Source organism: Sorex araneus, chromosome 3 (assembly GCF_027595985.1).
Source record: "Sorex araneus isolate mSorAra2 chromosome 3, mSorAra2.pri, whole genome shotgun sequence".
NCBI lineage: Eukaryota > Metazoa > Chordata > Mammalia > Eulipotyphla > Soricidae > Sorex > Sorex araneus.
This window is the reverse complement of record NC_073304.1, coordinates 172496166-172522129: the sequence shown is the minus strand read 5'-3', so window position 1 is coordinate 172522129 and position 25964 is coordinate 172496166. Positions and strand designations below refer to the sequence as shown.

The 25964-nt window shown below is 61.6% G+C and overlaps 1 protein-coding gene across 1 annotated transcript in view; it reads right to left on the bottom strand.

The window, feature by feature from the left end:
• Positions 1-3440: 3440 nt before the first annotated feature.
• The window catches only part of SORL1 (sortilin related receptor 1), a 75296-nt gene continuing 52772 nt past the window's right edge, over positions 3441-25964 (bottom strand). The window contains exons 26-48 of the mRNA XM_055130405.1: positions 25834-25959; positions 25518-25625; positions 24903-25034; positions 24664-24795; positions 24407-24541; positions 23801-23953; positions 22831-22980; positions 22447-22578; positions 21514-21640; positions 21233-21402; positions 19474-19586; positions 19264-19368; positions 18724-18796; positions 17866-17948; positions 17159-17255; positions 15135-15319; positions 13963-14082; positions 13108-13272; positions 12005-12179; positions 11531-11637; positions 9764-9956; positions 7605-7817; positions 3441-6813 (exon numbers count right to left, since the gene is read on the bottom strand). Of these exons, the coding sequence (XP_054986380.1) occupies positions 6746-6813; positions 7605-7817; positions 9764-9956; positions 11531-11637; positions 12005-12179; positions 13108-13272; positions 13963-14082; positions 15135-15319; positions 17159-17255; positions 17866-17948; positions 18724-18796; positions 19264-19368; positions 19474-19586; positions 21233-21402; positions 21514-21640; positions 22447-22578; positions 22831-22980; positions 23801-23953; positions 24407-24541; positions 24664-24795; positions 24903-25034; positions 25518-25625; positions 25834-25959 (3062 nt within the window). The 3' untranslated portion in view covers positions 3441-6745. The remainder of the gene's footprint in view (positions 6814-7604; positions 7818-9763; positions 9957-11530; positions 11638-12004; positions 12180-13107; positions 13273-13962; positions 14083-15134; positions 15320-17158; positions 17256-17865; positions 17949-18723; positions 18797-19263; positions 19369-19473; positions 19587-21232; positions 21403-21513; positions 21641-22446; positions 22579-22830; positions 22981-23800; positions 23954-24406; positions 24542-24663; positions 24796-24902; positions 25035-25517; positions 25626-25833; positions 25960-25964) is intronic.

The following is a 25964-nucleotide window of genomic DNA, read 5'->3' as shown; positions in this document are numbered from 1 at the left end:
ACGGTGCCACGGTCTCCAGGGGGCGCTGGTTCCCTGGATTTCCACAGCACTCCCGCAGGGGAGCTGACCCAGGGCCCCACAGCACAGGAAGTGCTCCCGGAGCACTCGGGGAGCACTGCTGGGCTGGGCCGGGCCCCAGGAACCTGGAGCCCCACCAAGGGGGAGCTTTGGTTTAAGGTGCTCAGGGCTTACTCCTGGCTCTGTGCTCGGGGAACCCTCCTGGCAGGGATCACTCCATTCCACAGATGGAACCCGGGTCAGCTGTGTGCAAGGCAAGTGCCCTCCCGCCTGTATATTGCTTTGGGGAGTTTTGAATATTCCCAGCCTAGAGCCGGTCACCTGGAAGTGACCAATCATTTCTTCAGGAAGTACCCAATCCCCAGAAACTCTCTCCTCTTCCTCCTAGAGACTGCTGGTCTCAAGGGATCCAGGAGAGACTAGGCTTATATCCTCTCTCCTTCCCTCTCTTTCCCTCCCTCTCTCTCTCTTTTCCTCCCTCCTCCTCCCTCCCTCTCTCTCTCTTTTCCTCCCTCCTCCTCCCTCCCTCTCGCCCTCCCTCCCTTCCTCCCTATTTCTCTTCTCCTACTTCCTCCCCTCTCTCCCTCTCTCCTCTCCCTCGTCCTCCCTCCCTCTCTACTTCTCTCTCCTTCTCTCCCTCCTCTCTTTCTCTCTCTCTCTCTCTCTCTCTCTCTCTCTCTCTCTCGCTTACTTGCTTGCTCACTCTCTCTTTGCTTCAGCAAACAGCTCTTGATTTTATTTTTTGTTTTAGAGTCACCCCCCATGGGGCTCAGGGCTCACTCCTGGCTCTACACTCAGGAACATGCCTGATGGGGCTTAGCTGTCCATATGTGGTGCTGGTGATCGAACACCGGTCGACTGCCGCTATACTACCGCTCGGGCCCAGTTCAGCCCCGTCTAGGACTTCGTTAATCTCCAAACAACCCCCTCCCTAGGTTCTGCTTCTGCTAGAGAGAGATAGAAAATTAAGTTCTCATTCTGAGGCCTCTTCCTTCCATCGATCTTGAAGCCTCCCTAGAATAGGTAGACTCAAGGGGCAATTTCACAAAAGGCTGATTTACATTTAAATCTAAGCCTCTTTTTCTTCCCCCAAATTTTCAGATGCCAACTTTGAAATATGAAATGTCATTGTTTTTATACAAATATTCCCAAACGTTACCAGTTGTCATTTGGGGATTAAATAGGGTTGTGACATTACAATGATAACATTAGCATTTTTAAAAGCTTAACATCATTGTTCTTCTGCAAATTGTTGCAGGCTCAAATTACCCTACACACAATCTTGTTAATAAAAAAAAAAAAAAGGAAAAGAGTAATGGGGCACAGGCATCCAAACCAGTCAGGGCTGAAGAAAAGCCACTTCCTTTGGCATCGCAGCATGCTGACGGGGTCTCTCTCGCTAGCGCAGTTATTGACCCCACCATATATGGGAATGAGCGGGGATAAACTGTGCACAGACCATCCGCTCCCTGAAATGCAAAGGGTCTTGATAAAAATCTCACCGGGTTGTCACAAAGCAAAGGGATCCTCCACGTTCCTAATTACTGAGTTCTTCGTGAAAACATTTTCTAATTAAACAAGAAAAGGCTTCATTGATCTACCACCAGTGGGGAATATTGTGTTCCACATAAGTGACTTTGGAAAGAAATTTAAGTATGATTCTTCATGTCTCTGAGGGCTGCTATTAATCTTTCTGGTGGGAATCCTTTAAAAACTGCATTACCTGCGCCCTTGAATCCCCTTACACACTATCACTGCCACAGACCTCTCTCTGATGCTCTAGCAGGACAGAACCTGGTAAATGGCACAAATTTAAAAATGGAATGAATCTAGCGTGGAATCCAGACTCGCTTCCTAGCTGTAGGTCAGATCTTGGGGATGATTCCTGCTCTCGGAAACCGGAAGTCTCTCGTCTCTTAAAAAGCAGACCAATATCGAAGTCACAGGCCCACTTTCAGGGTTAATTACATAAGGGTTTAGCAGGCCAGCGGGCAGCTCCAAGAGAACCGTCACCATCCCTCCAGACCCCCAAAGGAGCACTGCTCAAGGGGTCCATGAGTTTCCAAGTGCACCTCTAATACGGGGATGTTTTACGTCACTGGGCTTTCTTTCAGCTGCCCTTTTATTGCCTGGGTGTCTGCCTTTAGCAATTTCTACTTTTAATCGTTGAGATCGGGAACCAGATATTAGAGAGATGCAGCCAAGATTTGGGAGTAGCACGGAAGTGGTTTTTGTTGTTGTTAGTTAGTTTGGGCTGGGAAGGGGGGAGGGCGGTGTTTGGGGGCCACACCTGGTGGTGCTTAGAGGTTGCTCTGGCTCTACACTCAGGGATCACGCCTGGCAGGGTGTGGGGGACCCTGTGGTGCTGGGGATTGAACCCAGGTCAGCTGCGAGCAAGGCCAGCCAGCGCCTCACCTGCTGTACTAGCTCCCCAGCCCATCTTTGTGGGTTCACTGTCTGCCAGGCTGAGCACACTAACATTTATCTGGGAGGGGCAGATGGTGCCCAGCTGGTGGGAAGTACCAGCAGTGCCCGGCCCCGAAGGGGTTACAACATGAAGGTGTCACTTGGACACATGGGCGGAGACTGTTCCTCTAGCCAGTGTCAATCATTGGTTCACTCTCTGCTCATTGGGCAAGCACAGCTCTTGCTCGGCACCTCCCCCGAACCCAGCTTCATGAGGGGGCCGGGCATGTCATCTCCCCGTCCCACCAGAGACGGCACGGAAGCACCATGCCTGTGTGTGAACAGTCGCAGAACCGACTCCAGTGGGGGGGGGGGCTTCATGAACGGGCTGTGTCTCCCGAGCTTGGCTCAGGTGTGTTTGCTCGCGGGAGCACGTGGACACATGTGGAGCCCGTGAACCTTTGCGTTCACGGGGACAAAACCAGTTCTGTAAGCTGAGGGCCCAGACCCACTCCACAGAGTCTGGGTGTCCCATGAGGTTCCTCTGGGTGCTGTGCACACGGGGTCTGGGACCAGACCTTCGAGGGCTGGGAACACCATCTGCGCCCCCCGGCCCCCGCCCCGAGCACCTGAGCTCTCTCTCAGTCTCCTTTCCTTAGGGGCTGTTTAAACCAAAGCATCATCCTACATGCATTCGATAAAATCCCCTTCCTGAGGTGCCCAGCCCCACGTGTTCCCGATCTGTCAGCCCATCCGCCAGCCGGGGGAGGACAGAGGTAGGAAAATGCAGCCTCCAGAACCTTCTGGAAGTGTTCCCTGGCTGCTCTGTTCCTCTCAGACCTGAATCTTGTCTCTCAGCAAACACAGTCCCCTCAGCAAATAACAGAACCCCACAGGTAGGTCTTCGTGTTGCCGGGTCAGGGAACGAAGGCCCCTTCGCAGAAAGACGATCAGAGAGGGGGTCTGCTAGCCCTCTTTCCCACACCCCAAAGAATGACTCCAGACACGCGCACGGAGCAGGTTTTCAAGCAGGTGCTTGCTTGACCCGGTTACATTTTTATTCAGTGAAAAAAGTTGACATAGAGACAAAATCATCTTTCAATTGTGCAACAATATAGTAAAATTTTCTGCATAAACCAACGATTTGGAAATGTGTCAAGGCAATTGAAACCATAAATACCTAAGGTGGCTTTGGAGAGAAACTAGTATACAGTGTCCACTTGAAGAGCAGAAAAGGCCTTTATTTTGCTGCCAATACTTTTGATTTCGCCTAAAGTTCCTAATAATTTGTAACAAGAGTCTTTAAATGAGAAATGACATGGAATATCCGAGAATAATGTCCCACCTCAGCTTTGGGAGGTGTCCCACGTGAAGCTGACGGCCGTTCTTGGGTTTCTTGGCTCTGGGCAGAAAACATGTGTGACCTCCCTCAAGCCACGTTCCGTGGGACCCCTCCTGGAAACAAGCTTTCCCTCTGTAACCCCACCGTATGCCTCTCTTCTATCCATCCATCTCTCAGTCTTGCATAGAAAGTAGTCTATATAAACTTAATGCACTGGCTTTTATTTCACAAAAGTTGTACCTGAACGGTAGCACACACTCCAGTTAAAAACAAAAAACAGAAACAAACTTAACAGAGGGCGTCGAGATAGCGTCCTCAAAAAAGGGAAGATTCTGCAGCTTGAGGGTCCGTCCCGAAAGGCGGGATGATGTCCGTTGGCTTGTCTCCCGGCGCTCCCCGCCCCCCGCCCCCAGCCCCCAACTCTCTGCCAAAGAAGGAGAACCATCTCCTCAGGCTCTTCCCTGGAGAGGTGCGTGGGGCAGGGGTCTCACCCACAGCGCCCCCTGTGTGGGTACCTCAAGACCGGGCGCTGCTTGGAGAAGCTGGGAGTGACTCATCTCTGAGTACCTCCCACTTCAGAACAGTCCCTGATCTGCAAAGGGTCTCCTTCGCTACACGGGGTGCAGCACAGAGGCCCCCTCAACTGAAACCCAAGCCCCACTTCCAGTCTCCAGCTTCTTCTAAACTCCAGACACAGCCTCTCCCCGGAACCCTGAGGCCATCGGACACCCCAGAACCCAGAGCTCCAAATAGGAACAACATCCAGCTTCCCGAGAGAATCAGTGCATGCCCACCCGCCCTCCCTCCCTCCCGGTTCTCCACCCGCCCCCAGGCTAACGGACCCAGGACACGACAGAACCTTTTCCCTGTACAGTGCAGTCGACTGAGGCGCAACCAAGGTCCAAAAGCCCCCTTGGCCCCAGGGGCTGTGACAGTCACAGTGAAGACAGCGGTGGCCCGCCCGCAGAGGCAGCCCAGACACGGCAGAACCCACAAAGGTCTGCAGAGAGGGGAAGAGTACGTGGTCGGAAGGTCATAAAAATAGACAATTTACACGGGGCTGCATCTCCCTAGCTCAGGATACCGAATGGGGCGTTCCCGCTGCCAGAAAATACTCTAGCCCTAAGAGCCGCTGTTCCCCCAGCGGCACGGTGCCCGCCTCCAGGACGGGGTGCAGAGCACGGGAGGCACGGGGAGCGTGCCCCTGGGGACGGCTCACAAGTGCAACCAGGAGGTCTGCAGAGAAAGGAAAGAAGAAAATCGACTTTAAGGGTTCAGATCAGCGACTTGCCTCTTGCCAGCCTGCTTTCTCTCCGGAGCCTCACGCTCCTTGACGAGGAGGTGGTGAGGGCTTAGCGTCTGGCGCCAAAAGACCCAGCTCTAAGACAAGGTAAAGCTGAAGCAAGTCTGGGCTAAAAAAAAAAAAAAAATTAAAAAAAACAACTCCAGAGAGGGAGAGAAAGAAGAGGAAGTGTGCCGGAAGTGGAACCCTCGCCACAACACGGGATAAAATAAAACAAGAGTTCTGCCGACATGACAGCCGGACACCAGCAGCTGAACATGTGCCTCATGCCCCCCCCCCAAAAAAAAAACATTCTAAAAATGGGCAAAAAGGGGCCGGAGCGATAGCACAGCGGGTAGGGCGTTCGCCTTGCACGCGGCCGACCCGGGTTCGATCCCCGGCATCCCATACAGTCCCCTGAGCACTGTCAGGAGTAATTCCTGAGTGCAGAGCCAGGAGTAACCCCTGGGCACTGCCGGGTGTGTCCCCCCCACACACACACACAAAAAAAAAATTAAAATGAAAAATATTAAAAACTGACTGGCTCTGTGTTTTCCAAATAATGGCTATGGAGACGCAAACAATACTCCTGCCGGAGGGTGATACTTTTGGTTGAAAGGAAGCAAATACTTGGAGGAGGTGCCTTGCGCCTAAGGGGGTTGGAGACTTGAGGGATCCCTCGGGTCACAGGCCACCCTGCTGCCAGCAGACACAATCCAGGAGGAGCAAGGCTGGACCAGACGTTGGTGCTGATGCAGGAGGGGGAGGGGCGGGGATGCTCACACACCCGCCAGGTGGCCGGCATCCGAATGCAGGGTCCGGCCGGGCCTTTCCGGGCATGGCACTTTCTCTTTTCCGGGGTGGGGCGGGGGGCGGGCAGGGGCACAGGCGAGAGCAGTGGAAGGGAGGAGAGAAGAGAAGGCGGCGCCAGCCCGGCGCGGGCGATGCCCAGGAGACAACGCGCAGGTCCGCGTGGCTCGCCTCACGGCCGCCCGCCACCACCTCAGTCAGCACAGAGTTCTACATTCAAGCTTCTTCAGTGGTACGTAAAGACGCTGACGACAGGTCAGACACGACAGGTCAGACACGGGACACACAGAGACTCTCTCTGCCAGTGTGTCGGGGTCACGGCGCAGGTCTGGAACTCTCTCCTGCAGGCAGGGCCCCTCCCCCGCCCCGGGGGGGGGTGGCGGCAGGCTCCGAGCCAGGCCCCCCCCCGAGGGGGGAGGGCTCTGGTGAGCCCTGCGCGTCACAGCGCGTCCGCATCAGTCAAACAGAGAGACACACGGGAGACACATCCCCCAGACGCCCACACGGAACGTGCAGCTCGCACTCGTGCGAAGCTTTATCAGATACATTTCTGTGTCTTAGAAAAATAAAGAGAGAATGGCCAATGGACTGAGCCGCAGTGACCCCACAGACGTAGAAGCGTGTCCAGCGAGCAGATAGCCCTGTGGGGCCACGGTAATGTCAAAGCAGTTTGGTTACGGAAATCAACCTGGTTTGAAGTTCACAGTTGATTACTAAAAAGTTTCTTCCTTCTTTTGTTTTTGTTTTTTTTTGCTTTTGTTTTTTTTTCCTGGCCCATATAAAAATAACATATTGCAACTCAAAGTGCATCTTTTAAAATAAACCATCGACTATCTTTATCAAATAAAATATTTACACCATTTGGTTTCTAAGTGAGGAAAGCGCTTTCAGGCGATCACCATGGGGACGTCGTCTGAGAATCCAGTTATCATGGGAGCGTCTTCATCATCCTCCCCTGAAGGGAAAACAGCGGGATGGGGATGAGTTGGAGCAACTGTGCCAGCTGGGCACGACCCCTCGCCCCCACCCGCGGCCACCAGCTGGGCCTTCTCCAGCAGTGAAGGAGACAGCGAGTCTCCAAGGACGCAGAGCTGGCACCCTGGCACCTCCCCGCCACGGGGGAGCCCCAAGCACGCTTCTCCCCCTGGGAAGGGGTCTCGGAGGAGAGTATGTGCATGGGGACAGCGTCCCGCACTCCTCATTGACACGCGGAAATGAGTATGTGGCACCACAGTGGCCCACGCCGGGAGCTGCAGAGACAGAAGTGACCAAGCCACCCCCGCTCGTGCCAGGCAGACTTGGCCTTCAGAGTAGGTGAGGAAAGGAGCAGAGAGGTGAGCATTGGGCAGGAGTCCATCCTGCTTGCATCAACCCAAGGAAAGCGAGAACTCGTCTACAGAGAAACGTCAGGGCTCCACGGGAGCACGTTCCCACCCTGAGCGTGGGGCCGGCCCCAGACTTCATGGTCTCCCGAAGTGAAGGGCCCTCTTAGCACTTAGAGACGTCGCTGAGAGGGGTAACGCCTTCCTTTCCTCCCCGTGTGCCTCACGTTCCCAGTGCACACGGATAAGAAAAGCCCGTGGGAAGACAAGGCCTTCCCCCACCCTGCCGGGGGTCCCCGAGACCTCCGACCTCGAGGTTCTGCGAAGCAAGAGGTAGAAGGCCGGGAAACTCGTGCGCAGGACGTTTGTTAGGACCCGGGAAGCAGCGACGGCCCCGGGCTGGCGTGCTGCGGCGCCCACTTACCCAGGTCATCCCCCGAGGAGAAGATGGCCGAGCCCAGCCGGGAGCTGTAGTGGCTGTTGGCGAAGGCGGTAAAGCTGCTCTGTAGCCGGCGGTGCTTGGCGTAGAGGACGGCAAAGCCGACCCCGAGGCTCAGCAGGATCAGGAACAAGATGGGCACCACCACGGCCGCCACGTCGGTGGACCTGGGCACCTGCAACTCCGACGTATCGGCCGCTGCAAGGCAAGAGGCCGGTCCCGTGAGGCGCCCGGTGCTGCCCCAGCAGCTCCTCCGCGGCGCCCCACACAGCTCGGCGCCCGCCGGGTGGCGGGAGGGCCCTGCACGTGGTGCCTGAGCGTTTCTCCGTGCCACGAGCGGGGCCTTGTGCATGCAAATACGGTAATTACATTAGGCCCCTAATCACTGCCTTGTTGGTTATTTAGATAATCTCTTGGAAGGGAGACCTTTGTTGGGGTATCAACATTGATTTCATTAGCATTATTACTTAAGACCACTTGCCTTGCATAAGAGGATGTGAAATCAGACCACTAATTAACGAGATTGCAATTATTTCCCCCTACTTGGCACCGAAGTCGCTCTGAATTGCAGTTACCTGAAGGTCCATTAAGTGACACAAACAAGATTCCTTTACTACAACACTGACTTAACAGCTCATGAAGTTTTATGAGGCTTCCCACCCCCCCAACCCCCAGGTTTAAACTTAAATAAAAGACGGGGAAAGGCAGCTTTTCTGGACACATTTCCTGAAGCGCTGCGTAAAGTCACACAGGTGATTCTCGCCTGACACCCGTGCCCCCTTCCCATCACCTCGGACCAGATCGGGCTGGCCATGAGGATGAGGATGTACGACATGCTGTATGATACACATATAATAACAGCAGAGCCCGTTACTGCCAGAAATCCTGGAGGAAGCCTGACCTGGAGGCAAGAAGACGGAACTTAGGAGTCCCATTTTTTTCTTTGGCTTTTGGGGTCACCCCTGACGATGCTCGGGGTAACTCCTGGCTGTTCACTCAGGAATCACTCCTGGCAGTGCTCGGGGGACCATATGGGATGTGGGACTATAAGGGATGCCATAAGGGATCGAATCCGAGTTGGCACCTGCAAGGCAAACACCCTCCCTGCTGTACTATCTGTCCGGCCCCAGGAGCCCATTTTTTACACTGAACACTGAAGCAAAGAAGCACCCCAAGTCCTGTGAGGAGCCTGGCCAGGGGAGTGGGCAGATCTCTGCTGGAAGGGGATGCAGTGAAGGGTCCCCAGGATTTATCCTGGTGCATGACTGGGCTGGGTAACACCGCTGCTCACAGCTCTAGCCTAACAAATGATGAGGCTTTCATTTCCAGTCCTTTCCTTATTTGCTGGAGATGGGGGGACTGGTGTGGGGGTGGGGTAAGGACCCTTAACCTTTCCCTCCTGCATCCAAACCTAAGCTTGATAGATGGGGAGAGTGCTGTGCAGCAGTGAGGGGGCTTCTGGGGGGACTGGGCACGCCCCGTGCCGTCTGACCAGTCACTGCCTGCTCGCCAGCCTCCGTGCTCCTCGCCGAGTCAATCTCCCGAAAGGCCGGCTGGTTTCCCTTTAGAAGCTCAGCGGCGGGGCATGTGCTTTGCATGCACGAGGCCCTGGGTTAGATCCCTGGGACCTTCTAACTAACAGCAAAGGGCTCGGCGGCGGGCAGGAGTGCACGGGCGCAAGAGGGACAGCCTGTAAGGCACCCCTGGAACCGAGGCTATGCGTGGGAACCTTTGGGAACTGTTGGTGCCACTACCACAGGGAGGGAGGCAGCTTCCAGGGCTGCCGCGGAGCACGGTGTCACCAGAGCCCACGAGGAGAGACCCCGAGTCAGCACACAGCCGTGGCCTGCCCGCTGCCTCACCAGAAGCACAGCGTTGGCTGCAATCCCAGCCAGGCTCATGCCCACAGTGGCGGGATTTCTCTGCCACCATCCGTGGGCGCCTGCCCGGCTGCCAGGAGTGTCCACAGAGTTCGGGGCGGGAGGGGAGAGGGGGAGGGCGGGGGGGGGGAGATCGGGACACCCACGTTTCCTCCTGAGCTGCTGCATCCCAAACACAGCCACCCCCACCCTCCCACCTCCCTCCCACCCGCCGCTGTCTCTGATCTAGTTCTCTGGGTGGAACCCAGACGCCTCGGGACTGACCGGAGCCCAGCTCGTCGTACAGCAAGACGGCGGGCTCCCCGCAGATCTGGCTCCCGACGAGACACCGCGCTTGGACGGTGAATGTGTAATTGTGACCCAGCTTCAGGTTGGAGATCTTGAAGAAGTTGTCCGTCGTGTTCCCCAGGTAAGCGCTGATGTTCATGGCACTGTCGAACATGTGGATCTCATAGCCCTGAAAACACACGGGGGGCGGGGGGGCGCGGCAGGTGGGTGACAGGCTCCAGCTCCAGGCGGGCTTCTCCCCGGCCCCCCTCTCCCTGGCTGCTGGCGGCCACACCCACCTAGGAGCTACCTGTCACCCATGGAAGGCACAACCCCAGTGGCTTTCCACAGGGCTAAGGGGAAGGGGGTTGCCTTAGAAGGAAACTCTTCCCCTTCCAACAACGGGAAGCTGTCCCCGCCCTCCTCTGCTCACTTCCTGTCTCCTTGCTCACTGGCACTTCTGAACGGACCTCAGCTCTGGTCCATACTGGCCCCCTAAGAAGCATTTCTGCAGACTTGGGTGCCCATTCGGTAGGGGGCCCTCCTGGGCTGGCTCAGGGAGACTGCACCCCTTCCCCACAAACTGAAGGTCCCTAGGCTTAGGGAGACTGCACCCCCTCCCCCATATACTGAAGGTCCCCAGGTTTCCCACCCCCGATGGGCACCCCAGGTCCTCCACTGATGGCAACTGGCTCCCACAATGGGCCTCCCAGCACCGTCACCTGGAATCCCCGTCCCCGAACTCCTGTCCACCGGCTGAGACATACCACACAGTTGCAGAATAACATAAAGGCACCAAGGAAAAAAAAATTTGAATGGGGCGCCACTATTTTATTATTGCAGCAGACGCCCTTCTGAAAACCTCAGACGTGAATCGACTCTGAACTCCTACAGGGAATGCTGGGTACACCCAACACCGGGCCGTCTCTGGTAACACGTTGTCCAGTGCGCCTGCCCGCTGAAGCAGCCTGCTTCGTTCATCGGGCCCACCCAGCCGGCCATCCCTCTCTGCCCTGGAAATTCCGTCTTTGCAGCCCACGGCGGACACATTGGCGAAGAAGAGACGTTGCTAGCTCTGGCGTACTGTACTGGAGTTCCTTGGTTTTTAACTTTGAAATCTGCACCTTCTTTCAAAATGAGAATAGTTCTGTTCTGGTGGGTTCCCCAGCTCCCGTGATATTTTGAGAATAGTCAGCATTGAAGATGCCAGTTGATGAGGAACCTCCAGTCTGGATGAGGCTCTGCTTTCAGCACTGCTCTAAGACTGGGGTAGTGCCTGGGAGCTTTGCCCCTGAGACACTTTGGGGGCCGTGGGGGATTAAGGGGGGCTGAGTCTCTGCGGAGCCTGACCAAAGCGAACAAAAAAGGGCCTCGGTCTAGCAGCGAGCCCTTCCCGCTCCCCCTGGGATTTCACGGGGAAACAGAGGAAGGAGAAGCCAGTGGAGTGAGCTGTTCCGGGCCGTCAGTTCCCACACGAGGCCCAGACCAGCCCCGGGAGGCCCAGCGAGGCTGCAGCCTGCCTTCAAGGAAAGGCAAGTTCAGGACTGAAAAACGCTTAGCGCAGGGATTCTCCTCCTTAATGGGCAGCAGAGACATCCCACTAATTAGCCATTCCGCAGAGAATGGCCCTTTAATCCTCCAGCCCTTCCTCTGCCCTCCTTCTCCTTCTTCCATCTCTGCCGGCGTGCCCGTTAACGAGCTCATCTCTAAAATCGCGTTTCAATTAGATTTCCAGAACCGCCCGAGAAGGAGGGAGGCACTTACCCGGCTTTCATTAAAATGTTTCTCCTTCAGCGCTAGACTTTTCCAAAACAAAAGGACGTGGTCGTTTTCCGTTAAGATCTTTAAGGCATCCGGTGCTGACAATGACACTGGAAAAGCAGAGACGGAATAGGACGCGGTGAGTGGTGTGTGTGTGTGTGTGGGGGGGGGGGGGGGGTCAGGGGGATCTTCGTTAAAGGGGGATTTGCAAAGGTCAGCCCGAGCACTGCTCCCTGTGGGACCTGGCACAGGGCGGGCAGTCTGCCCAGGGGTATGGACAGTACCTGCTCCGGGCAACCCTGAGCCCGGGGCTGGAGGTGGGAAGGGAGGGCCGGGATAGGACTGGGGGGGAGGGGGAGGGGAGAGAGGTCTTGGTTTCAAGGCCTATAGCTCTCAGGAGTCCAGCACACCCCGTGGCCTCTCAGGCCAGGCCCCGGCTGCCGGGGAGAGCAGAGAGCGAGCCCTCGGGCGGCTCACCGGTGGTCAGCTTGAGGGTGGCCTCTTTGCTCATGTTGCCCAGCTGCACGATGACGTGGTACTTGCCGCCGGGCTCCAGCCTGCCGAGCGCGAACTCCACGGTGCTGTTGCGGGACGTCACCTTGTAGCTCCGGTCGCTCCTCCGCACCAGGTCCTTCACGGTGATGGCGTAGAGCTGGGGGCAGCGGGGAGGGGGGGCAGCTGCTCAGTGCACAGGAACCCAGTGCTCACCCCCCAGACCCCGAAGCCGCGGAAGCAGAGGCAGCGTGGCAGGCGGCCGCTCAAGAGCCGGTGAGAGACATCCCCACTCGGGGTCCCGCCCGTGTCCTCGGGGCGCACGCAATCCCGTCCAATCCCGGCTCGGGAGGACCAGGACCCCGGCGGAGGCTGTTTAGCTCATGGAGTGGCACAAGGACGGGGGGAGGGGAGGCGAATAACTACGGGAAACTGAGTCGGGGAGAAAGAACCCAGAGACAGTGGCCGAGGGCCACAGGAGCCGGCACCTATGGATAAACCCCGACACTAGCACGCGTTACCTCAGTAACTAAAAGGCTGGAGGAGAGGCCAGAGCAGTACCAAGAGGGAAGGGCGCTTACCTTGCATCGGTCCCCGGCACCCCACAGGGTCCCCCGAGCCCCACCAGGAATGCTCCCTGAGCACAGACCCTAAGCACCGCCAGGTGTGCCCCCCCCACCAAAAAATAAAAAGTGAGTTGGGGAAAAAAGCTCTGAGTGGCTAAACATTAACGCCCAGTGTTCTGGGATGAGACTGGAGGGGACGGAGTTCTTCTAGAACCACGCCTTCTCTCCAGACCCAACCAGCAGGCTCTCCACGGGCCGGGCACCCCTCGGGACTCAGCACCACAGCTTCCTGACGGCTGTGGGCTGCACAGGAAGCCGACAGAGCGGATATGTGAATGCGTGCGGAGCGCCTGACCTCAGTGCTACAAAAACGGACAATGAGGTTCGTGGCCTGGAGGCCACTGTTTGCCAACCCACTGCAGCGGGCGGGCGGGGGCAGGGGTGGGGGGTCGTGGGGGGAGCCCAGGGGCAGTTGGCAGCCCCTACCCGGTGGGCCCAGGTGCCCGTCCCCGCGCAGCTCACCAAGTCCTGCTCGGGGGCGTCGTACGGGGGTTCCCACTTGACCACGGCAGACGTCTTCCCCGTGTGCACCACGTGCAGGCGCCGGGGCGGCAGCCGGCTGTCGGGGATCATCCTCACCACCACGCAGTCGGAGGACGGGCCCTGGTAGGGTGCCACCACCCGGACCTAGAACAAGCCCCCCCACCCCGAGTGCACGGTCACCACAGAACCAGAGCCCCCCCTCACGCCCCACGCCCGGCCACGGCTCCAAAGCCATCGAGGAGTCACACAGGGAGCCACATGACCCACCCACCCCAGGCCCGAGTCCTGCTGGGTTTCTTTCCAGAAGTTTCTGCCCTGTGGGGCTTGGGCAGAGCCGGGGTACAGGTGGGACGCGCTGCCAACACGTGTGCAACTGTGTGAGTGCGCGCGGGAACATGCTTCTCACACATCCTGCTCACGGTGAGAGCCAGCACCCCCCCATACTGCCCCACGGGCGTCCTCTCTCCCCGGGGTGGGCCCCGGCCCCCCGCATCCCATGGAGACCCCGGGCCCCACCCAGGTGGCGGGTGCTGCTTTCCGATCTTTATTCCACCCAAACACCTTGGCACACGCATCAAGGTTCGGAGGATAAGTTCCTGGAAGCGGGATCCGAGGAGAGCTTTCGGCTCTTCCTGGGACCCGGGTGCCAAGCAGGCGAGTTTCCACGGCGGCGCCAGTCGGCTCAGGGGGCTATTCGCTGTGTCTCAAGAGCCCAGCCCGGTGCCCGCTAGAGACGGGGAAGCAGCGCCCCAGCACCTCCCCCACCCCCGCCGCCCCCACCCCAAATGACGGAACTACAGCCTGTGGGAGCGTCGGGCTCTGGGGGCAGCTCACCAGGAACAGGTACTGCTCGTCGGGGCTGACGATCACGGTGCTGTTGTGCAGGGCCGTGGTCAGGCTGCGCGGGTTCCGGTACAGGTCAAGGAAGGACGTAGCATAGAAAACCCCGTACACCTGGCAGGAGAAGGACAGGTGGGCCACGCGCCAGCGGCTGTGACCAGGGCCAGGGCGTGCTCTGCGGCAGGTGGGAGCCGGGGGCTAGGCAGGGCCACCGTCACGCGCAGCAGCAAGGACAGAGCAGAAACCCAGGAGCGAGCCGGGGTCCGAGAGGAACCGACCGTGTGGCACAGGAGCGCGGGTCCCCCACCCGTATGCCTGCCGGGAGGTCCCTTCCCCAAGCCCACGGGGGTCAGAGTCCCTGCGAGGACAGTCCTCGAGGGCCTCTGGGGGGAGACGGGTTGGGGGGGAAGAGGGAGGCAGGGTCGAGGGGAGTTCTGGGCTCTGGGCGGGCTCAGAACCGGATTCCGGGAGGCGAAAGAGCAGAGGCCGCAGCCCTGGGCCGACTGTTGGGTCCCCTGCACCCCGAACACCAGGGGCTTCTCTGAGTCCCTCACCAGAGCTGACCGCGGGGCGCCTGCACACAGGGGACTCCCTGCACCTGACTGCTCCGACTCTGCCCTTAGCTCTCACTCAGGGGCCGTCCCACCACCCACCCCAGCCAGGCTGCGTCCCTCGTCCTGCCTCTGTCCCCGTCTGCGCCCTGAGCAGTCACCGAGCCACGGTGCTAGCAGAGTTCTTGCTGCTGCTTCTCCTCGTGGAAACCCCAGAAAGGCACATTTTTCCCCCTTCAAGGTGCTTACAAAAGGGCGGGGGGCGGGGAACAGCAGGAAATACGCAGGGGACATCAGGGGTGCTGCCAGGGGCCCCAGAGATACTGGGCATTGTGAGGGGAGACGCTGGGGCTGGACGGGAAGGAAGGAGGGGGCAGGGGGGCAGAGTCACAGCTGGGAGGGGACGGAGACTCCAAACCCAGCCTCACCGCAGAGGGAGGAAGGGGCTGGGTGGGGCGGGGCGGGGCGGGTCTTTCCACGCGACACTCGTCACTGCTGTGGACAGCTCAGCCCCGGGCCCTCTCAGGGCAGTTCTCAGGGCACCAACATGGGCAGCGGTGGCCAGAGGAGCCCGTGCGTGGGGTGAGAGGACAGTGGACGCGGCCGGGGACCTACCACGTTCCTGGGGCCCGTCCAGGTGCACTCCACGGCGGTCTGGTTGATGGCCTTGGCCTTGAGGCTCGGGGCGGGCGGGCGGACGCCTTTGGTGGTGACGTGTTCGAAGGCCAGCGGGCTGTCGCCCAGCTCGGTCTTGGCCCAGGCGGAGATCTCATAGGCCGTCTGAGCGGTCAGGTTGCCCACTGTGAAGACAGGGACGGGGGCGCCGGTGGACACAGGGGGCTGGGACGGGGCTCTCGGTGGGCCTGGGCCTCCAGATCCCACACTCCCTGCTGACACGTGTGGACACGGGGCATCTCCTGCCCCCGCACACAGGCCGACAACAGTGGCTGCAGCTACACGCACTGGCCCTGACCTCTGTGTGTGTCCTTTTCTGTGTCACGAAAAGGACACTAAAATATAAGACATTGACCGGTTTTTGTTTGGGGGGGGTCACCGCCAGCAGTGCTTGGGGCTTACTTCTGGTTCTGTGCTCTGGGGTGATTAAAGGCAGATGCTCTACCCGCCTATACTATCGCTCAAGCCCTTCAGCGTTTGATTTCTTTGGGCTCTCTGGGTGATACCCAGTGATGCTCAGGGGTCCCTCCTGGCTCTGCACTCAGGAATCACTCCTGGCGGTGCTCGGGGGACCCTAAGGGATGCCGGAGATCGAACCCAGATTGGCTGCATAAAAAGGCAAATGCCCTCCCCGCTGGACTATGGCTCTGGCCCCTGCATTTTATTTGTGAGACGATAGAGACCAAGGAAGAGAAAGAGGTATTGACCAGGGGTCTCTGAAACGGAAGGGCGGGTTCCCCTGGGAGATGAGATGAAGGGAAAAGGCGTGTTCCAGACTTTCTGCAGTGACGACACGTCCCCTCTCTGATGACAGGGAATGTTATTAAAGACCAAAGAGAACAAAAGGGAATGCCCTGCCACAGAGGCGGGGTGGGGCAGGGGTGGGGATATGGGATTGGGGTGTGGGAGGGATACTTGGATCATTGGTGGTGGAGAATGGGCACTGGTGGAGGGACACGGGTACTCGAGCATTGTATGACCGAAACACAAGCATGAAAATATGTAAATCTGTAACTGTACCCTCACGGTGATTCACTAACTAACTAACTAACTAAATAAATAAAGACCAAAGAGCCGGGAGGACCCGCCAGCAGGGAGCCCTGAGGGCCACAAGGGGTGGCTCAAGGCCAGCCCGTTCTTGGCAGTGCCGCCAGGGCGAAGGATTCCGACCCCCTCGATTCATTCTCTAGCTTGTAAGGTGTAGTAAAGGATCACAGCGCTTAGAGCCGTTGTGTGGACCGAGAAAGGAATCTGTGGAAAGTGCTCGGCTCCAAGCTGGGCCCAGAGCTCACCCTTCACCTCTCTCAGGCCGCAACCAAGAAGCCTTTGGTTCCATTTGCTCCGACAAAGCCGCCAGGGGCCGGCGGGGTCAGAGTTTCCAGAATAAGAGAAGATCCAGGTTCGATCCCGGCCCCTCCGCCTCTGTCTCTGAGCCCCCGTTTCCCCCCTGAGGCGTGAGTGTGGCCACCGCCCGGGGCCCGCCTGGCTCTCACTCACGGGCGGGCTCCGGGCTCAGAGTGACCGTCAGGGTACAGGCCAGGCCTGGGGGCACGAGGGGGCTGGACAGAGCTTCGCTCGGCTCGGAGGGGAGGGAGGATGATGTGAGCAGAGCCCTGGGAGACCCCAATCACAGGAGAGGGGTGGGCCCTGTCCGTCCAGCATGTGTCCTTTCACTGGATACCAGTGATGTTCCAGGTCCAGGGCGGCCTCTCGCAAGCAAAGGTGAGAGCCCGGCCAGAGAGGGCAGGGAGGGAGGGTGGGGAGTAACCCCAAGGCCTCCTGCATCCAGGGCTACTCCCCCCAGGCTAGTGTCCAGTACCATCTGGAGCCGTCCGGTGGCACGGAGGTGGGAGACCCACTACCACTGTACCACTGGGACCCTCGCCCGGAGCCACTCACCCCGCCGCGCCTCCCACGCCCCTCTGGGCCACCCCCGCCCCCGGCGCCCCCCAGAGCTCACTCACCCCTGTGGGACAGTGAGCTGCCCCGGAAGTTCAAGGTTCTCTTCTCTTGCTTGTGACTGTCGAAAGCCCAGAACAGGTTGACCACATAGCCGGTGACCTGCCAAGGACCGAGAGTGACAGCGGCGCGTCCTGCAGAGGGGACCCAAGCCTCCAGAGCGACCCGGCCGCTCCCTGCCGCCCCCCCCACCAGCCCAGACACAAGTGCAGGACAGAAGCTGGGGACTGGGGGTCCCGGGTGCGTCCCTCGGGGGGCGGGGGGGGGCCTTGACTTGAGCGCTCGGCACCAGGAAATCCAATAAAGCTGATAATCACGGCAGGGATGCTGTGAACGCCGACTCTTTATCTGTGCTGTAGCTGCGAACCGCTTAATTATACGGTTAGAGAAGGGGGAGAAGCCACACACACAAGGCACCAGGCTGAGACGGGTAATTACACACGGGCTCCGCTCCATCCTGGTGGGCGAGAGACCCACCTCCTGGGCCAGTCGGCACCCCCGAGCCAAGCCGTTTCTTCTCCCCAGCCCTGCAAGGTGGCCCCCCTCCCCCCCCCCCCCCGTCTCCTTGTTACCTTTGTTTTATTTCATTTGGGGGCCACACCCGGCTGTGCTCAGGGCTCTCTCCTGGCTCTGGGCTCAGGGATTGAACCCGGGTCTCCCTCCTGCAGCAAAGGCCCTCCCCCCTGTGCTCGGCCCAGCCCCTCCACACTACCTTGATGGTGCCAGCCATGGTCAGGGTGAAGCTGAGCGAATTCTCGCTGTAGCCATCGATGTGGATCTGGGGCGGGGGGATCACTGTGAACAGAGTGAGCGGTCAGCCAGCGGCCACGGGCAGAGAGTGAGTGAGGCCGGACAGGCCTGGGCCGCTGACCCCCGCATGAACACGGAGCCTCCTTCCCAGGGGCTAGGGAGGAGCGTCCCTTGGCCTGGTCTCCCCTGGGGGTCCAGAACTGTGGTCCAGGCCACGGCCGCCTGCTGAACGCAGAACTGCCCCTGCTGGCCGGCCTTCCGGGCCTCTCAGCGGGCAGGAAAGCTCTGTGACGTTGGTGCCCCCAAAGCGCTGGCCCTGCCGAGCCCTGCAGTGGCAGGGGCACAGGAAGGCGCCCTGCGGGCAGCCCCAAGGCCCTGGACAGGTCAGGGGAGATTTAAGCCATAACATGACCAGCGATTTCTAGGAGTGCGGCCAGCACGAGCTCGAGTTCCTGCCAGACCCCGGACAGCTCTTGGGCTTGGGATGACTGGCGGGTCCCCACGGGGGCCTGGACAGGGACTCTGGGCTCCCCCTCGGGAGAGGCTGCTGGACCTCGTATAGAGGACACACAGGTCCTGCCCATGGCCCCCGGGAGCAGCAGAGGAGGGGAGCGCCGTCGGGGAAGGCATTGGGGGCCAGGTGGGGCCGGAATCAGCCGGTGTTTCCTCACTCCTGGAGAGAGGACGGAGCAGGGGGGACACGGCCGGGCCGGGCTTCACTGACTCCCGACAGTACGGCCAGGTGCCCGGGGCCTCCATTCCCCCCCTCCCTGGGACACCCCACCCATCCTGTCTCCCCCGCCCCCGCCTGAGTCAGTACCTTTTCCTTTTGTGGTGGTGATGGATTTCGAGTCACTCCAGTTCCCTATCCCACGGCTGGTCACCGCGGCCACCTGTGCACACCAGGGCTGAGTTAGCCGGAGATCAGGCCAGACGGCAGGAGGCCGGGCAGGCCGAGTCCCTGCAGGAGGGGGGCGCGGGGCAGCTGAGGCCCGGGGCTGAGACGGCGGGGTTGGCGGGGGCCTGGTAGTGATTTGACACGGCCGCCGGGATGATGTTTAGAGCGCCTCGACGCAGCAGTGAGAGGGGGACTGTGCGTGTGGTCCCAGCACCCCCAAACGCGTGGGACGGCGTAAGTGAGCCTGCGCCACTCTCGCCAGACGCATGCCACAGCGGGGGACTCACAGGGGACACAGAGCTGTAGGCGGCAGCTCCCCACGGGGCAGCCATGTGCCAAGCCAGCAGGGAGAGCAGCAGCGTCCCCCTCCCCGCCCCGAGTCGGGTCACGCCAGGGGGCTCTGCGGCCAGGGCTCTGGCGCTGTCCAGGGCAGGGCCGCCCCCGGGGCCGGCGGGCGCTCACCCGGACGGTGTACTGAGTGTTCAGCAGCAGCTCCCGGATCTCGGTGACGTTGCTGGCGGCACGCTGGGACGCCCACACCTTGGAGCCGCTCCTGCTGTGCTCCACCTGCGGGGGCAGAACCGTTGCCCAGGGGCCCAGGGCACCCACCCGGCACCTTCCCCACCCCGACCCCATCCCGCCCGCTCCGGCTGCAGCCCCCGCGGCACTCACGATGTACTCTCGGATGAGGCCGTGGCTGTGGGCGGGGGGCAGCCAGTGGCCGAGGACCACACCTTCCTCCTCCCTGTGCAGAGACAGCTGGAGGTCTCGGGGGGCGTCCGGCACTGGAAAAGAGTCCCCATGGCGTTGAGGCCACCCGGGGCCCCAGCGCCCGGCCAGGGCGGGGAAGCACTAGGGGGCGCCTGGGAGCTGGGAGCAGGCAGCAGCCTCAAGACCACCTGACCCTGCCTGGCCTGGCCTGGCCTGGCCCCGCTGCGGGGCCTTCCCAGGCATGACTGAGGGTGTGCAGCAGGTCTGCCTTCTCACAGCTCCCTCCCCCAGAGCTGGCCAGGCTGCCCGACCGCTCTAGAGGTAGCATCTTAAAGACACTTTGGAAGGGCCAGAAAGATGGCTCAATGGGTAGGGCACACGTTGCATGTAGGAGGCCCCGGCTCTATTCTCCCCCGCCCATGGCGCCGCAGTGTCCTCTGAGCACCACCAAGTATGACCCGAAAATGAGAAAAGTATTTTTAAAAATAAATACATGTCGGGGCTGGAGGATAGCACAGCGGGTAGGGCGTTTGCCTTGCACGCGGCCGACCCGGGTTCGAATCCCAACATCCCATATGGTCCCCTGAGCACCGCCAGGGGTGATTTCTGAGTGCATGAGCCAGGAGTGACCCCTGTGCATTGCTGGGTGTGGCCCAAAAAGCAAAACTAAATAAATAAATAAATAAATGTCAATTATTTGGGGAAAAAAAGACTCCTGACACTTCGTCCCGAGCCAGAGTGGAAGCCACGTGTGGACCCAGCTCCAGGACTTCCTGGTCCGGCTCCACCCTGTGGCGGGAGGAGCAAGCAGGACTCTCTGCCCTGCCCTGCCCAGCGGCGGTGGTGTCCATGGAGAGGAGGCCATGGGGGCAGTGAGGACTCAGTCAGTCACGGGCGGGCCCCCGCCCCGGCTGGCCTGTGTCCTGAGCACAGACACAGAGGGGACCTGCCACGGGCCACGGGAGAGGCCACGGGAGCAACCGCCCAATAATGCCCCGACCGTGGCCCAGGAGGAAACGCGTGTCCGTGGCAAGTGGCCCCTGTGTGGTGTTTTTTCAGAGACCTGCACACACCCCAGGGCCGGAGCAGGTGCAGTCTGTCCTGAGCCGCCTGGGTGGGGGCTGGAGGCTGGCAGAGACTGGGCCGTGGTGCTCAGGGTGCTGTGGTGCCCCCCCACACTCCCCCGCCCACAGGCCACCACCACATGCAGGTCCTGAAGAGCCTCCCCACAAGCTTCCTGCGGCCCCTGCACCTGCTTCCAGTGCACGGCGGCTGCCCTGGTTGGGAACCCCAAAACTCTCTGCCCGCCCGAGTCGCCCCCATCCCCGGCCTCCACCCGACCTCTCTCTCCCTCCCTCTCATGCCCCTCGTGGGCCCTCGATCGTGAGCAGTATCACCGAGCCACAACCTCACAAACTGGTTCTGGCCACGGAGTCCGGGAACAGACACCAGGGTCAGCCCGCAGCCCCACCCCCGACCAGGAACCCGAGGGGAAGACCAAGGCGGGAGGCGGGGAGCTCTCACCTCGGGGCTCCTGCACGGGTGACCAAGGCCCCCAAGGAAAGGGACGCGGGGACCACCCGCATGGGGGACCTGGACACGGCTGCTGGTTCGAGAGGACGGCGTGTCCGCCTGCCCCGGTGCTCAGGAGACGCACCAGGTTCACCCACGTGCCACAGCCCCGCCCACCACGCCCCGCCCCGAGCCTGCCCAGACTCACGTCCTTCGGGCGTCCGCAGCGTCACGAAGTCGTTGGTGTTGTGGGCCTTGCTCAGGCACTGCACCTGCACCTTGGCCTGGTACGTGGTGTCCGGCTTCAGCACCCGCAGCACCGCGCTGGTCTTGTTGCTGTGGGTCTCCAGAACCTTCCAGATGCTCTCGCCCACCGTCCTGGCCGGCAGGGGCGGGGCGCGTCAGGCGGCGGGCGCAGGGTGCAGGGGGCGTGCAGAGGGTGGGCGGGCGGGGGGAGTCCAGGGGCCGGTGGGGGCAGGGCGGGCGCACCTGTAGTAGATGTCGTACACGCACGCGGAGGCCGGCATCTTCTTGGGCCGCGTCCACGTCAGCGTCACATCCCCAGAGAAGTCCGCTGTCCACTGCAGGTTCTGGACCTTGTAGACCGTCAGCTCCTCTAGGGAGAGACAGGGCGGGAGTGCCCGGTTTGCACCCGGGAGCCTGGGGTCCATCCCTGCACAGCCCGGAGTGGCCCCTGGGCTCTGCCGGAGGAGGGGTGGGACAGAACGAAGTGGCCCCAGGGGCTCCTCAGGGCTGTGGGGCCGCAGCCAGCGTCAGAGAGAGACATCCCGGAAAGCGGGTCGGAACCCGGCCCAGCCGTGCGAGGGCCAATCTCCCCACCTCCAGCCCGGTCCCACGCCCGCTCCCAAAGGCTGGAGCCTGAGACAGGGTCACGGCTGCCACCATCCTGCCTCTGCAGCCCCTCAGGCCCCCGGGCTGCGACCTGGCCCGTGGGGTGCAGGATGGTCCAGCCCCTGGTGCAAGGCCGGACCCCAGCCAAGTGGGGCGAGCGGTCTCAGCAGATGACCCCAGGGGGCCCACGCCCTGGTCGTGTGGTGCAGAACCCACCCCAACAGGACTGACAGGACGACAGGACACAGCCAGGAGGAAGAGCAGGGGGAGCACATACCCCCGAGGCCTGGGGAAGGGCCACGGCCACCCCCACACACAGGCCCTGTGAGCTGGGAGCTCGGGCAGAGGCAGCCGCAGCCCGGGTCACCCCCACTCAGGGGCCTGGTGACCCTCACTCAGGGTCCTGGTCACCAGCACTCAGGGTCCAAGTCATCCCCACTCAGGGTGTCAGTCACCCCACTCAGGGTGTTGGTCACCCCACTCAGGGTCCGGGTCACCCGACTCAGGCCCCGGTTGCCCCCCCCCCCACGGTCACCTCCCTCGTCCCTCCCGCGGGCCCCACCCCCTCACCGCTGCACGCCCGCTCGTCGCTCTCGTCGGAGCAGTCCAGGAAGCCGTCACAGCGCTCGGACAGCGCCACGCAGGCCTCGCCGTCGGCGCACTGGAACTCCCAGCTCCTGCAGGCCAGGCTGCTGCGCGTGGCTGAGATGCAAGAGCCGCGTCTTACCGACCCGGGCGCCGGGGCTGGGGCGAGAGTGCGCGGCCAGAACCAGCTTCCAGAAGCTCCAGCCGCGTGGGCGCCCCGGGTGCCCGCCCCCTCCACGTGGGTGCAGGCCCTGACATCACCCTGTGTCAATCCCCTCGAGCTGTCCCGGCTTACCCCACCCTAACAGGCCTGTCTTGGGAAGGCGGGGCCAGTCCAGGGCGTGCGGCTGACCCCCTCCGGGCACTCACGGCAGTTGGCCTCGTCCTGGCCATCCGCGCAGTCCCGGTGGCCGTCACAGCGCTTCCAGTTGGGGATACACTTCCTGGGTTGCCGGCACTCAAATTCGAACCGGTCGCATCGCCCCGGCCGGGATGGGGTGGAGGCCGCCGTGACGTTTGCTGGCAAGGAGGAGCTTGGGTCAGTCCCCCCACACCAGCAGCGGGGTTCCAGCTACAGGCCCACCCGCTGGACACGGCGCCCTGCTTCACTCCGGCAGGACCCAACAGAGTGTCCGCAGAAGCAGAGATAATGCGGGGGCTGTCCTATCACCAGTATGGGCCCTCACCTGCCACTCCCTATTTAGCCACCAGATGGCACTGTTTACCCTCCTTTTAGAAAGAGGAAAACGGGGCTCTCCAGGTAATACACACACACACATATTCACACATATGCACATGCACACACACACACACACGTGTGCACGCACACATACATATGCGCACATACGCATTGCACACACACCGCACACATGCCTGCACACACACGCACACATACACATGCACACACGTACCACACACATGCACACATGCACAGGTACATACTTGCGCACCCACACGCACATGCACGCACACACATGCACATGCATGCACACACGCACATTTGCACACACATACACATGCACATGAGCGTGCACACACACACACACACACACACACATCTCCTCACCAACCCTGGAATCTTCTTTGGTTTAGTTTCGGGGTCACACCCAGCGGGACTCCTGGCTCTGCTCTCAGGGATCACTCCTGGCAGGCAGAGGGGCACCCTCTGGGGTGCCAGGGATCAAACCCAGGTCAGCTGCCGGTGTCCTGCCCGCTGGCCTGGCCTGGCCTGCTCCCACCCAGGCAGAAGGAAGCCAAGGTGGCCCAGAGTCCGCCGGAGGATTGGGGGTGGACGGGAGGGGCAGCGCCTCATCTCCGAGGAGCCAGCAGCCGCGCTCACCTGGCAGCGGGCAGGCTTCCTCGTCCGAGCCGTCGGCGCAGTCCTGGTAGCCGTCGCACACCCAGCTGTCCATCACGCAGGAGCCGAGGCTGCAGCGGAAGTAGTTGGGCGGACAGGTGGAGGGCCCGTGGGTGGGCACAGGGAGGTGGGACTCTGCGGCACACACCGGGGAGGAGACCCCCATGTCACAGAGGGCCCTGAGAGTCTCCGGCACGGGGGCGCCGTTTCTCCCCGAGTGGCCGCCCTGGCTCCGGGCCACTGTCCCCATGACCGGGCCTCTCTCTGCGGCACTGGAAGCTGAAGGCCTCACACGTGTGAGAGATGGCTGCCCGCAGAGAACAGACCCCGTGAGCACCCGCAGAAGAGTCAGCCCCCCAGGCAGGAAGCACGGGGTGGTCAGGGCTCAGCCAACCACAGGGCCCTGGGACCCGATCCAGGTCTGAATTCAGACGACCCCCGCAAGAAGCAGGCTCGCTGTCCACCCTGCACTTCGGGCACCCTCAGGTCTGGTCAGGCGCCGGCCTGAATCCCGCCCAGCCTGCCCCCCCAGCGGCCGTGGGCCTTCGGGCTGCCCCGAGCCTCATCCTCTCCGCCTGGCCTGCTCACCCCCACAGTCGGCCTCATCGGACCAGTCTCCGCAGTCGTTCTCGCGGTCACACTTCCACCTGCTGGGCACGCAGTGGCCGTTCCCACACTGGAACTGGGAATAGCCAGAGCAGTTGGGCGCGTCCGTGGGGTTTTCTGCAAAGACCAAGCACCGCGCCGTCACTCGGAACTGCGCGGGCCAGGGGCCACAGGACACGGAGCCCCTCAGCTCTGGGGGCTGTGGGTGCCCCCGCCACCCCACCCCGGCCCGGCCCTACCGCAGTTGGCCTCGTCCGAGTAGTCCCCGCAGTCGTCCATGCCGTCGCACTTCCAGATGAGGCTGACGCACACGCCGTTCTGGCACTGGAAGCTGAGCACGTCGCACACCTTGTGGAACTCGGGGTCCTGGGCTGCAGGGGGTGGGGGGGAGGCGCTGCCGTGAGGCCCCGGGGGATGCCGGCTTCAGAGCCAACCCCCCCGCCCCCCGCACAGCAGAGGCCGCGCCCACTGCACTCACAGCAGCCGGCAAACGCCGGGTCCTCGTCCGAGCCGTCCCGGCACTGCACGACGCCATCGCACACCATGGAGTGGAAGAGGCACTGCTGGCGGTTCTTGCACACGAAGTCCATGAAGCGCGTGCACAGCGGCTCTGCAAGGAGGAGGGGGGCCCACCCCGGGTCACCCACCACCATCACCAGCAGGTGTGGGGGTGGGGCCGGGGAGGGGCCGGGGCTTGGGGGTGGGGCCTGGGGCGGGGCCAGAGCCGCGGGGGCGGGGGCGGGGCCGCGGGGGTGGGGCCAGAGCCGAGGGGGCGGGGCCGGGACCGCGGGGGCGGGGCCGGAGCTTGGAGATGGGGCCTCGGCGGGGTGGGGCGGAGCCAAGGACCGCATGGGGCGGGGCCAGAGTTGCAGGGCCGGCGCCTGGGCAGCAGGGGCAGGGCCGGGGACAGCTCAGGGCGGGGCTGGGGCTTGGGGGCGGAGCCTGTGGCAGGGTGGGGCGGGGCCAGGGACAGCATGGGAGGGGTCTGGAGCTGCAGGGGCGGGGCTGGGGGCCACAGGGGCAGGGCCGGGGCTTGGGGCGGGGCTTGTGGCAGGGCCGGGGCGGGGCCGGGGCAGCGCGGGGCGGGCCTCACCACAGTGCTGCTCGTCAGAGCCGTCGGAGCAGTCCCGGAGGCCGTCGCAGTGCTTGCTGGACGGGATGCACGTGCCGTTGGGGCAACGGAAGCCGTTGCATTTCTTCTCTGCAAGGCAACGCAGCAGGGGCCCGTGACGGGCCGGCAGGGGGCGAGTGCCTGTCAGGGACCAGGCCCCCACCCCGGCACGGCACACAGACCCGGAGCGGGCCATCGGGGGGAGTCTGGGAACCGCCCTGGGACACACGACGGGACCCCCAGTTGTCCAGGGCTCGGCCGCGGCCGGCACTGACGGGGCCAGAGTGTCTGCACGTACCACAGTTGACAGGGTCCTCGTCAGAGCCGTCCTGGCAGTCCATGTCCCCGTCACACGCCCAGCGCTGGGGGATGCAGTGGCCATTGCGGCACTGGAAGTTGGAGGCCTCACAAGTGTGAGAGATGGCTGCC